Source organism: Rosa chinensis, chromosome 2, assembly GCF_002994745.2.
Source record: "Rosa chinensis cultivar Old Blush chromosome 2, RchiOBHm-V2, whole genome shotgun sequence".
Lineage (NCBI taxonomy): Eukaryota > Viridiplantae > Streptophyta > Magnoliopsida > Rosales > Rosaceae > Rosa > Rosa chinensis.
In genome coordinates, this window is record NC_037089.1 from 56,919,995 (window position 1) to 56,932,575 (window position 12,581).

The 12,581-nt window shown below is 40.0% G+C and overlaps 1 protein-coding gene across 5 annotated transcripts; it reads right to left on the reverse strand.

Annotated features, from left to right (window-relative positions):
* Positions 1–7,293: 7,293 nt before the first annotated feature.
* LOC112186832 (G-type lectin S-receptor-like serine/threonine-protein kinase At4g27290) lies at positions 7,294–11,728 on the reverse strand. 5 transcript variants are annotated; one of them, XM_040514228.1, is made up of 9 exons: positions 11,682–11,728; positions 10,265–11,476; positions 9,968–10,081; positions 9,629–9,783; positions 9,317–9,524; positions 8,945–9,188; positions 8,686–8,836; positions 8,351–8,600; positions 7,300–8,013 (listed from the first exon to the last, which is right to left on the reverse strand). In XM_040514228.1, the coding sequence occupies exons 2-9, from the start codon at positions 11,271–11,273 to the stop codon at positions 7,913–7,915; spliced, it is 2,232 nt and encodes a 743-aa protein (XP_040370162.1). In that variant the 5' UTR covers positions 11,274–11,476; positions 11,682–11,728; the 3' UTR covers positions 7,300–7,912. The 5 variants fall into 5 exon arrangements, with proteins under 5 accessions (XP_040370161.1, XP_024181133.1, XP_040370162.1 ...); XM_040514229.1 differs by lacking the exon at positions 11,682–11,728 and having other exon boundaries at positions 10,265–11,262; positions 11,384–11,488; XM_024325365.2 differs by lacking the exon at positions 11,682–11,728 and having other exon boundaries at positions 7,299–8,013; positions 10,265–11,659.
* Positions 11,729–12,581: the final 853 nt, after the last annotated feature.

The following is a 12,581-nucleotide window of genomic DNA, read 5'->3' on the forward strand; positions in this document are numbered from 1 at the left end:
ATTGAGAGCTCCTTCGCAAACTCAATGTTAATGTAATATCATTCATCCTAAACAAATTTGGAATAAGAAATTTTCAAATTTTGATGTTTGGTAACATAAAGAAAGTTAGTAGATAAGTTATAAAATTGTTTCACTGTATTAAAATAATATGTTATGAGTAATAAATATAAGGAAAGAAGGGGGGAAAGTGATTTTTGGGGATTGGAATGAACCACTTTCTTCCTTAATTTTCCTTCATTTGGGAAAAAACCACTTTCTCTCTTATTTTTCTTTCATTTAGGAAAGTATTTTCTTTTATTTTGTATCCAAGAAATGAAACGTTTCATTTCCTGATGCTTACTTTTCGGTAACCAAACGTGAGCTTAGAGTAACACGCAGTCTAGCCAAGTGTACGTTATTGTGTATAAAATGTCTTCCCCTTCCAATCTAAAGAAAAGAAACAACATTTGTTTTCCACCAAATTTTTATAACATGGGCTTCTACTTGGATACTGTTGAAGGATATCGACATTGAGTGTGCCTCTTCAAACTAGGGTTTAGTTCTAGAGTTGTAATAGGAGAGAAGGTCCTAGATTTCCTAATTATATTCGGATTCTATTTCCTTGTATGACAAGATTATGTACTTTGTAAATCCTTATATAAAGGGCTTCTGTTATCAATAATAGAACACACACAATTCTCCCATCTATTCTCTCTACAATTCCTTTTTCACTACAACACGTTATCAGCACGAGCCATAATCCCTAAAAATCAAAAAGCTGCCGCAAAACCTAGCAAACCCTAACACTCGAAATTTCTTTCACCAAAAGTTGCCGTAAGCTCCTAGCCCTTGCTAGCCATACCGTGCGCTGCTCCTGCAGCCCTTACTCACCCGTGTGCGGCCTACTGCCCCTGCAGCATTATCGCACGCTTGCTGCCCCTGCAACATAGCAGCACGCTCGTTCATGTGCAGACCAGCATGTTTGCACGCCCTGAAACTTCTTGATTGGGACCCTAGATCAAAATTCTTCCTTCATCAAAGTTGTTCGTCTCTGCCTCTTCTATCTGATCTCCAAATTTCAGTCCCATTGGAGTCATTTTGCTATCTGTACACCATTCAAAGTAGGAGCTGTTCAGAAGCGAATCTGCTCCGAATTGCAACAAGTTTTAAAGATTAAAGTTCCTGCTTTCTTGTCTTTTAAATTTCTTTATTTTCTGCAAGATTTGCCATATACGAACATGAGTTCAATTATTTAATAAGCGAAATTGTGGGGATTTACGCTAAACGAACAAGAGCGTTCGTAATCAATGAACTAAGAGTGTTCATAATATTAGAACTAAGAGCGTTCGTAATCAATGAACTAAGAGTGTTCACAATCTTCAGACTAAGAGCATCCGCAAGCATCTATTTTTGACCATATTAAACATCATTGTTTCGGTCTAATCCAAATTTCTTGGAAATCAATTTCTTGGTAGCATTAAGGCTTGGAAATCTTAATATTAGTTTTCGTGGAAGCATTGACTCCGAAACTAATCCTTTCTTGTTTCTCCTTTTTGGATATCAAACTTGAACGAGCTCGATTTTACTCCATTGGATTCTACGGGCACGGGATATTTATTGCCTACAATCCAAGAGCCCTGTTATAAAGGAACCGCTTAAGAGTCACAAACTGAGATAGATAATTCCAGGGTACTTACCCTGATGAAACGCCACATGGAGATGACACTCCAGTTTGAGTACATGAATGAGGATAGCGCTAGAATCCTTTGGGTAGCGCTTCGTGAATGTTTTAACAACATTCACAATTTTCCGAACTTAGAAGCATGATGGAATTATCTCTGCTTCCCTAACTTTGAAAAAGTTATGGAATATTGTTCAGAAGCTCTCCGCATCAGACATTGATGCATGCCTGTGAAAAACTATCATAGAAGAACAATTAATTGAGAAAACCCTCAATACCTTCCCTGTTTATGCTATGAGGTCTTTTGATTTATTCCAGACTCATGTAAATGCAAGACGGATCACAAATTTCCATTAGCTAATTAGAGCTATGGCATGTGTTGAAAGGCACAGCCACAAACTTTGTGAATGGAAAATATGGTAGGCCTCAAGATGGCTACCATGAGCACCGTTCAATGGCTAGAGATGTCGCCATGGATGATATGATCAACATGCCCATGAAGGTCATCGCCAAAGTTGGCAAATACATGACCAAAGGAGTCATGACGTTGAGGGTTGGGGGTTGGACACCATGGCGCCACTTTTGGCCATGGTAACACTATTACAACGCCAATGGTCCTAGGGACCATTTATATTGCGTCAATACGCCTCAATCAAGAGAGCATCCTCTATATTATGTTTTATGGAATACTTGATCAATGGTGATCAAGACATTGAGTTCAAAAAGACTTTAAATCTGGCGATGAAGACAAAATGCCTCAGATTTTTATTTCGAATAGTCTTTTATTTTTCCAAAAATTATGTAATGGCAATTATGCCTTAATCAATAAATGACAATTTTATCTTAACTCTCTCTCAAGTGGCGCATCCAATAAAGTATGATGTCTAGGAAAGTGATTGAGATTAATGGTACTTAAGAGAACCTTGCTCCACCGACATCTCTCTCTACTTCCCTGGTCATATTTGATTGGAATTACCAAACAGATTGAGTAACTTTAATTTGTCTAAGTTTGATTTTTATTTTGGATTAGACTTCGGTTAAGAAACTTTGATGTAATCATTGGCTATTAATAAAGTGTCGATTCTTTTACTTAATGTCTTGGACATACCTTAATTCAAATTTTATTTGAAAGATATAAAAGCCAATGGTTTTCATGTGGAAACACATTGTGAGAATGGACAAGAGTTCTTTTGCATCACCTCTAATGACTACGGACATAAACGAGTATTAGAGAAACTTATGTGTTACTCTAGTGGGTTGTATGCAACCAATATTCGAGTCATTGAATCCAACCATGTCATGAGAGATGACTTATGGGATTCTGACACATATAGGCTTTGGCATGACCGTTTGGGATACCCTTGATATGATGATCAGTGATACTAAAGACTTCACACGGACATCTCTTCTTCAGAACGAAGAGAAGTGAGAATCAAAAGTCGATTCAAAGAGAGCATTGCACCGTCGCTGCACCTTGGGCACCGCCGCCATGCACCACCGGCTGGCCAACGCCGGCGCCGTGATCCCCCTGCGGCAAAATCATGGCTTTGATGCCATGTATGGAGACTTGGCTCCTCTCTCTACTTCTCAAAGTAAATTGTGACATTGTGGCTCAACCAAAACCTTCATTGGTTGATTATAAGTCCAATCTTTCCTTCTGTAAAGCCTGTTTTTTTTAGTATCAAGACCATTCTATGCAAATGACACTAAAGAAATAATTCCATTCTTACATAGAATCCAAGGGGATTTTGTGGATCGATTCAACCAACTTGCGGACTGCTTAGATATTTTATGGTGTTGGTTAATGTGCGGACACGCTAGTCACGTGTCGCGCTATCATCCACTCGTAATGCTGCTTATGATGAACTCCTAGCCCAGAACATATGGCTACGGGCTCACTACCCATATCATCCCATTCAGTCAATTTGACTTGATAATGCTAGAGAGTTTACATTGAATTTTTTTGATGACTATTGCATATCATTGGGTATTGATATCAAGTATCATATTCCCATGAACACATCCAATTGGTCTCGCGGAAAAGCCACCATTAAAAGACTATGATGGTAGCCCGGACTTTGGTAATGCGCACCAATATTTCCGCTTGGGTTATGCAATATCGCATGCAGCTATGCTAATTCGTCTACACTCATAGCAGCCACTCAATGTTTATTTGCGTTACAGATAGTGACTGGGTTCGAGTCTAATATCTCGTACTTATGCATATTTGAGTGTGTAGTTTATGTGCCAATTGCGCCCCCACAGCACATCAACATGAGTCATTGCAATGAATGCATGTGTGTGTGTGTGTGTGTGTATATATATATATTTGTGTTGGACATAAGTCTCCAACCATAAGTCCGCTATGTAAAACCCTTGACAGACGATCTCTTTTTCGCTGGATTTGTGAATTGTCACTTTGATGAGACAGTCTTCCAGTCGTTAGGGGGATATTAGAACGTCAATGTTCAACAGGAACGACAGGAATTGTCGTGGTCTGTCCCCACTATGTCTCATCTTGATCCCCTAAAAGTGACGAGATCACATATACTAGCTGCAAACATGTCTGCAAGGATTGATGTCCCCACAAGAGGACATGGTGCCACCCAGAGGAGATGGGTACGACACTACTACCATGGATGGTGGTATGGTGACGCCACAAAGGTGGCATAATGGCGTCATAGGCCATGGGTTCCGCTAGAAAGCGTACGAGACCTATAGGTTCGATGGATTCTCGCCCTAAGAAGAGAGCGAGTTTGACACAACTTGATCCATTGATCATTGATGCTCAAAATCCGTCTCATGAGAATATTTTGGATTGTGATTATGTCCAAGAGACATCGTTGGGGGATCCTCAATGTTAGAACCAATTCCTGATAATATAGAGATCCCTACGAATTACACTAGTGTACATGAAAACGTGGAATTATTGAGATCAATGACATCGAACCTTACTCCGTTGAAGAATGCCAACGTAGAGAAAATTGGGCTAAATGGAAAGATGCGATCCAGATTGAATTGGATTCACTAACGAAGAGGAATGATTTCGGGCCTGAGATGCCAACATCTCCTAACATAAAACCTGTTGACATTAATAAGTCTTCATTAGATAGCGCGATGAGAAAAAGAGATGGTAATCTCGCCTCATGGCGCAAGGCTTCTTATAAAATGCCCTGGAATCGACTACGAGAAGACATATTCTCTCATAATGGATGTCATTGTACTCCATTACCTTGTCAGTTTGGTAGTTTCCGAATAACTGAACATGCAACTTATGAATGTGGTCACTACATATCTTTATGGGGATCTAGATATGGAATATAATGAAGGTTCTTGTGAACTTCATTTACCCAAGTCAAGTGGCTCTAGACCATGGAGCGCGTTTGCAACGAGGTTGAAACGCTCACTAAAGTGACTGCTTGATTGGGAAGGGATATGATGAACTATGCCCACACGTTTCCATGACAAGTTCCGGATTTGCAATTGTCGCGGTTTGTGTTGGAACCCACGAGAGTTAAGGGAAACCGCTGAACACCTAAAATCAGAGTTTGAGAGGAAGGACCTTGGGAGAACACGGTTTTGTCTAGATTCATAACTTGTATACCGTGTTAATAAATGCTTAGGCATTTTTATAAAGTCAAAGATGCACTCCCATGGTCGTCCGTAGTCTTGGCCCTGAGAGGAATCCATTTCGTCCCAGAGATGATGACGAAAATTTGTTAATAGCAAAAGTGCTTACCTGAGTACAATATGCACATTATTGTACTTATCACAATACAAGACCGGACACCTCAATTGTTACGAACTTGTTGGCTAGATATAGCCTCGCGCTAAAGCAACATCATTGGACTGGTATAAAGAAAATCTTTCGTTACTTAAAATGTACGATAGATATGGGCTTATTCTATCCCTACAGAGAGAAAAGAATGACAGAAGAATTAAAACGGATCTCATTATCCCAAGAGGTGCCGTCCAAGACTCGACCGGCAAAGCTGCCACCTCCAAGGGTGGCCGGCGTCATCCCCCTCCCTTACACCAAAACGATGGTGATGTTTGCTGATGCAGGGTATCTCTCTGACCCTCACAAATGTTGCTCCCAAATGGGTTATGTCTTTACCATGGGAAGCACCGCGATATCTTGGAGGTCTACAATGTTGCTACTTCCTCGAATCATGCAGAGACTATTGCTCTACATGAAGCTGTGTGTGAATGCATATGGCTAAGGTTCATAATTAGACATATTCAAGGAACCTTGTGGTTTGAAGTATACCACAGATGAACCTACATGCATTTATGAAGATAATGCAGGTTGTATTGAGCAAATGAAGTTAGGTTCATCAAGGGTGACAACACCAAGCATATATCGCCTAAGATCTTTTACAATCAGCAATAACAATCACTTCTAAAGATTGAAGTGAATCAAATCCGATAAGAGGATAATGTGACAGACTTATTCACTAAGTCGTTACCTAAATCCATCTTCGAGAAATATGTGAAGAGCCTCGGATTAAGAAAATTATCCGAACTCCCATGATTGTAGCTATCAGGGGGAGGAATGATGTCTACATGATCGATCTCGAAGAGTGAAGGATGTGTTGTGCTCTTTTTGTCCTTCGACCAGGGTTATTTTTGTCCCACAGGGTTTTTGTTACCTGGCAAGGTTTTTAACGAGGTAACGATCAAAACGTCATCACCAAGTTTGAGCGGCACAAGGGGGAGTGTTGAAGGATATCGACTTTGAGTGTGCCTCTTCAAACTAGTGTTTAGTTCTAGAGTTGTAATAGGAGAGAAGGTCCTAGATTTCCTAATTATATTCAGATTCTATTTCCTTGTATGACAAGATTATGTGCTTTGTAAATCCTTATATAAATGGCTCCTATTATCAATAATAGAACACACACAATTCTCCCATCTATTCTCTCTGCAATTCCATTTTCACTATAACAGATACATCAATATGAGTTGCAAAGTGCATGTTTCTTGTTCTGAATCAAGTTACCTCTATGTTGAAGTATAATTTCTAGCGTATAGATGCAAAGAGTACCAGTTTTACATAGGGAATAATCATTTACCTAATTTTGGGGTTAATTAACCCCACTTACTCAAACAGTCTAAGAGATTGCCCACTTACCCAATATTTAATATATATTTTGCCCTACCTATGTACGAAGTCATGGGTTCGAGTCACCATGGGGGCAGGAGTGAAACCCTTTGATCCTCTTTAAAATATATATATATATATATATATATATATATTTTGCCCTAATACCTAATTAAGTAATTTTTTTAATTCCTTTTTATTTATTTTTGGGACAATTTTGCCCTCTTCTTTTTTGTCACTTAGAGAGAGAAGTCATCGGAGACCTCGCCGGACTCCAGTGACCGGTGGTTGGCCGAGGACTCCGGTGACCGGAATCCTGCAACCGGAATCCCGAATCCTGCAACCGGACCGGTGACCGGATTCTGAATTCAGGCGGCAGATTTTATTGCCCCCTAATAATACCCAATAATCATATTATTTCCCCCCAATAGTCATATTATTGCCCCCTAAAAAACATATTATTGACCCCAATAATCATATTGTTACCCTTCAATAATCAAATTATTGCCCTCAATAATCATATCATTGCCCCCAATAGACCCCAATAAAAGCCAATAAAAGTTTACACTATCTTCATTAGTAAATTGGTTTCCAACTCTCTCTCCTCTATCAGACCCAAAAAAAAAAAAAAAACTCTCTGCTTAGCCTCATCTTCATTACCAACAGACCCAACGTTTTGCTCATTATCCATAGCCATCTCCACAACACCGTTCTTCAATTCGTCTTAGGTGACCTTCGCTTATCGCCTCCTTCTTCAATCTCTTACAGTTCACGTTCACTTAAAGCTCATTCTGGGCCTTCTTGGCTCGGGTCCAGCCCAACGAACATGAGACTTCCGCCTGAGCCAATGCGAAGGTCAATTTGTACTTCAGCCCCGGTTGTTCACCAGCGGGATGCTCTACATACAGAATGATCTCGACATGGCCGCCGCGTCCCTCACCAACCAGCTCCACGACCTCGACCTGCTGCTAAGATCTGGTGTGCTCCACAGTTAAACACCACCTCTGCCGTCTTGCCCCTCGCCGCAGCAAATGATGAGTCGCGCAAGGTGGTGTTCGAATTCGGGGCTACCATATTGAAAGAGAAGGCAGTAATCACTGTCGACCCGGAAAACACCTGGGCTGTTTCGGCATACGACGGAGTTTCGGTCTTCATTGGAGCCTCCTCTGGTGATGCAGAACCACTCGGTCGACGCCTCCTCCATTTGCTGCTGCTTTTGGAAATATGACGCCGTCCCGGAGATTCTTGCTCTCTGTCATTGTTTTAGGTGTGTGTGTGTGTGTGTGTGAGAGAGAGAGAGAGAGAGAGAGAGAGAGAGAGAGAGAGAGAGAGAGAGAGAGAGAGAATATCTTAGGAGAGTACTTTGTTAATTAAAATGAGGGTAAAATTGTCATTGTCATTCAAATTGGGTTAATGAGATTAAAAATTCCTTGGTGGAGTAAGTGGACAATTTTTAAGCTCAAATTGTGTTAATGGTCAACACCCCGTTTTACATATATGAACATGTCCCAAACAAAACAGTATGAACCTAGCTACACAAATCGATCCTTACCGAGCTTCGAAAAGCGAAATGGTTGATTATTCATTACCTATATCAGGGCTTGCTTCGTGTTTCTTTTCCATAAAGAAACCAGGTTGTTTAGGTTGAGCCAATGCAATATCACTTCCCAACATTATAACCACCGATGCCATGCTTGGCCGATCCTCAGGATGATGTTGCACGCACAAAAGACCAACTTCAATGCAACGTAACACTTCCACTTCCGATAGATTACATGAGCTCTCTAACCATGAATCAATCAATTCTAAAGGCCTTCCTTCATTCCACAATCTCCAAGCCTGAAACACGTCAAACCCCATACGTCAATCTCTATGCATAAAGGATTAACAAGTAAAGAGGAAGAACTTTTGATTTGATACTCGCATTTCCAATAAGATTATGGCTGTTGTCTGGATCATAAAATCCCTTGTTTCTCCTTCCACTTATAATCTCCAGCACCAATATACCAAAGCTAAAGACATCGGATTTCACAGAAAATAGCCCATCAGCAGCATATTCAGGTGCCATATAGCCACTGTAGTAAGTAGAAACATCGCAGATTAGTAACAAAAACTAAACCATTGATGTCAATTATTAAAAGTAGAGTTGTCTATCATGAGAAATGTTCAGAGGAAAAACTTACTATGTCCCGACCACTCTCTTAGTATTTCCTCCAGTCTGATCTCCTCCGGTTAATATTCTAGCCAAGCCAAAGTCCGAAATTTTAGGATTCATTTCATCATCAAGTAGAACATTACTTGCTTTTAGATCTCTATGTATAATCCTTAGCCTGGAATCTTGGTGGAGATAGAGGAGACCCCGAGCAATTCCACAAATGATGTGGAAACGTTTAGGCCAATCTAACAGTAGTTCTTCCCTTGTTTGATCTGGCAAGTTCATCATTCCAATAGTATATTAATAATCCGAAATCCAACTATTCTCTATATGAAATTGTTTATCTACTAGGAACAAAACTAATTCTACTAAACTTTTACAATATTTCAAAAGTCCATACCAAAAATGAAGAAGTCCAGGCTTCTGTTGGGCATGTATTCATACATCAGCATTTTCTCTTCTTGCACGCAACAACCAAGAATCTTTACAAGATTTCGGTGCTGAAGTTTGGCTATCAGTTTAATTTCATTCATGAACTCGTTAAATCCTTGGCCAGAACTGCTTGAAAGCCTCTTCACAGCAATTTCTTGTCCATCTGCTAGTGTCCCCTGTAAGTTTATACAGTATTTCAAATTTGAAGTATTGTGAAATTCAGTATGAAGTCATTCTTTGTTAGTTATGGCCATTATTCTGAAGTAAGATGAAAGTATACCCTGTAAACAGGTCCAAAGCCACCTTCTCCAAGCTTCATATCATCTGAAAAGTTATCTGTTGCACGAGCTATTGTGCTCATGTTGAAGATCGGGAGCTCCAGGTCCTCCTTTTGTACCCCTTTTTTCTTCAGATTTTCTTCTCGTTTTTCTGTCTCTGACATAGTATAAATGAACCTAATGTTAGCTGTAGAGGGTAGCCTATAAGAAGCGTGTACAAGAAAAAAGTAAACGCACTAAAACTTATTCAAAGCAGATAGTCTTTCAATCCCTTTAGCCATTTGAGCTCATCCAAATCCAATTTAACAGAATTCAACATATTTTTTACAAAGTTAGTCTACCTTTCAATTTGGTCCTGCTTCGGTAGACGTAGTAGCCAACTAAGAGCATTCCTGAAAACACTGCGCCTATCACAACAGCAACTATAATTCCTGTCTTCACTTTACCATCATCATCTTGTCATGGTTGATGAGACAGTAAATTAGAAATAATATTAGATTGCAGGCCCAGAGAAAATTGAGAAAGCAAGTTTTCTGATTTAAATATAAAGACAATAATGACATTCTTGAAACACACTAACAATAATAGCTGCATTCACATAAAAGTAGTTAAGCAGTTCATGTTACAAAGTACCATACCTATCTCTGAAGCCGACATTCGAATGTATAGATCCTGGCCAGCATCCGGAAGCTTTCTGATATCTAGTAGATCACCAAACAAAATGGCGCAGCCAGAACCTCCTGCTCTGATATCCAAGCTTGTATAAGCCATACAGGAACAGTTGTTCAAGCATTTGGCTCTGCATTCCTTGATGTTCATACTTCTGTCCACCCAAGAATGTGTAGCATCCGGCAATTTCAAATTAGTGAACTTGACAAACCTGTCTTTATCACTTTCCTGGCAGCTTAGGGGTTTCTTGCGCATACATCCAAGTGACCAGTCTGTCGAATTCCATTTCTCTGGTGACTTAGGCATGAATCCTTGTAGACATCGACATACTGGACTGTCACTAATGATACAATTTGCATTTGCTCCACAGAGGTTATATCGATCACAGAGATCTCTAGGTACTGATGCATAGACCCTCCAAGTTTGCTCTGCTTCAATCCATGTAAGGCGATCGCGTGTGCTTGTGGTTCCATTTAAGACCATGATTGAAATTACAGACTTGCTTCGAAGTTTGTACATGTAGTACACTTCATTATCATTATACACAAAGTCGAAACTATAAATTGGATTAGGCCTTAGTGCTGATGCACCACTGAATTCTTGGCCATTCCATGGGCCAGAACGATAATGTTTCAGACCACCTTTCCGGAAATATACCTCAGGGTATGCATGAGTTTCCATTTCAATCCCACAAGTGAATTCCCCTGGACATGGGTCTTCTGAATTTTTCCATGCTGATAATCCTCTTTTAAGACCTGTCCTAAAGTCCCATCCCATCTTCATTTCCGGTAACAATGTATGAGAAGGATAATCGAAGCTTTGCCACAATGACTTTCCATCCGTCACATCTCTTACTACAAAATTTCCAGAATCTAATAGCTGTATCATTGTACTCTGTGCATACTTAGATAAACTTGTCCACCAAACAACACTCTTATTCTGACCCAACAGCACAAGATATCCTGTGCTGTTTATCATCAGCACACCGGATGAGTCATCAATCGGTTTGCATCGATTTGCAACCCAAACAACAGTTTTAACTGGGATGTTTTTGTACCAAATTCCCAAGTAACGATTTTTCGAGTTACCTGGACTGAAGAACCCCAGCTCAAAGCTTCCATCACTTGAAACCAAGGTGCTGCCGTTATCACGGATAGACTGCGAGTGACTGATGCTGTCAACTGCAAATGAAACTGTGATCAACAGAAAGAGCAAACTAGTACTAAACACCACAAAACAAACATCATCCATTGAATTTAATTTTTCTTCATTAGCTACCTACTCTACGCGTTGCATTAATATTCAAAAAATGGAAAGAAAATATATGGTTGATCAAAACGAAAAAAAAAAAAAAAAGGGTGGTTGAGGATCGAGAAGAAGATATACAAGGACTATATGCAAATTCGGAGAAGCACTAATATGAACTTGGTAAAGAGATGAGAGATGATAGCATTAGCACTATTTTCTAATAAAACAACGACGTCTCTCCAGCAACTGTACGTCACCGTCAGCCAATGGACAAACTGTGGTGGAAAAACACTATTGGTGTTTGACACGTTTCTTTTGATTTCTTGTACGTATACACACTAAAAGAAAAACATGTAGAAGAATGTTCACATTATGTGTCCATGGTCAAATTAGGATGGGAAAATGGTCCGTACGGTACCCCATCTTTTCCTCCTTATAACTTTTGGTACTTGACAAAAAAAAACATCAATACGGTACCTGAGGTTCTTTGCCCGACCGAAGATTGATACATATGGCTGTTACCTCCGTTACGGAGCTTGTCAGCTGGCAATTTTAGAAGGGCATTTTCGTCCATTCGTTTATTAATTAATTTTTTTTTCCTCTTCTCTCTCTCTCTCTCTCTCTCTCTCTCTCTGTTCTTTTTTTCTTTTCTTTTCTCTCTCTAACCCTCTCTCGGCTTCACCCACTCGCCGCAGTCCTTCTCCACCCTCATTCACCTCTTGCTCCGTCGCCGATTGCTCGCTCCGGCTTCTAGGGTTTTCGACACCATGGAACGCCAATTCGGTACTCAATTTAACATTTCTGCTGTTTTTACAGAGAATTTTAGTAGCTACGGTTCAAATTTGAATTATGTTGGTGGTTTTCTGATTGAGAATTTTTGCCGAAATGGGGAGTTGGATTCTGCTGTTGAGGCATTGGTTTGTATGTGTGCATTGGGTGCTTCGGTGCCGCCTTTTGCTGTGTGTATAATTTTGAGTGCCTGTGTTGATACGAATCGTGTACATGTGATTCTTGATATATATGGAAAATTGTGTGGAC

Bases quoted from the DNA above. Each gene is read 5' to 3' on its own strand.
- LOC112186832 (XM_024325365.2), bottom strand. From the start codon at position 11,546: ATGGATGATGTTTGTTTTGTGGTGTTTAGTACTAGTTTGCTCTTTCTG. The intron at 9,784-9,967 runs GTAGACTAACTT...ATACTATGTCAG, and splicing joins AAGCAGGACCAAATTGAAAG to AGACAGAAAAACGAGAAGAA. The intron at 8,014-8,350 runs GTAATGAATAAT...AAACAATGACAG, and splicing joins CGAAGCAAGCCCTGATATAG to AGAGCAAGAATCTCCGGGAC.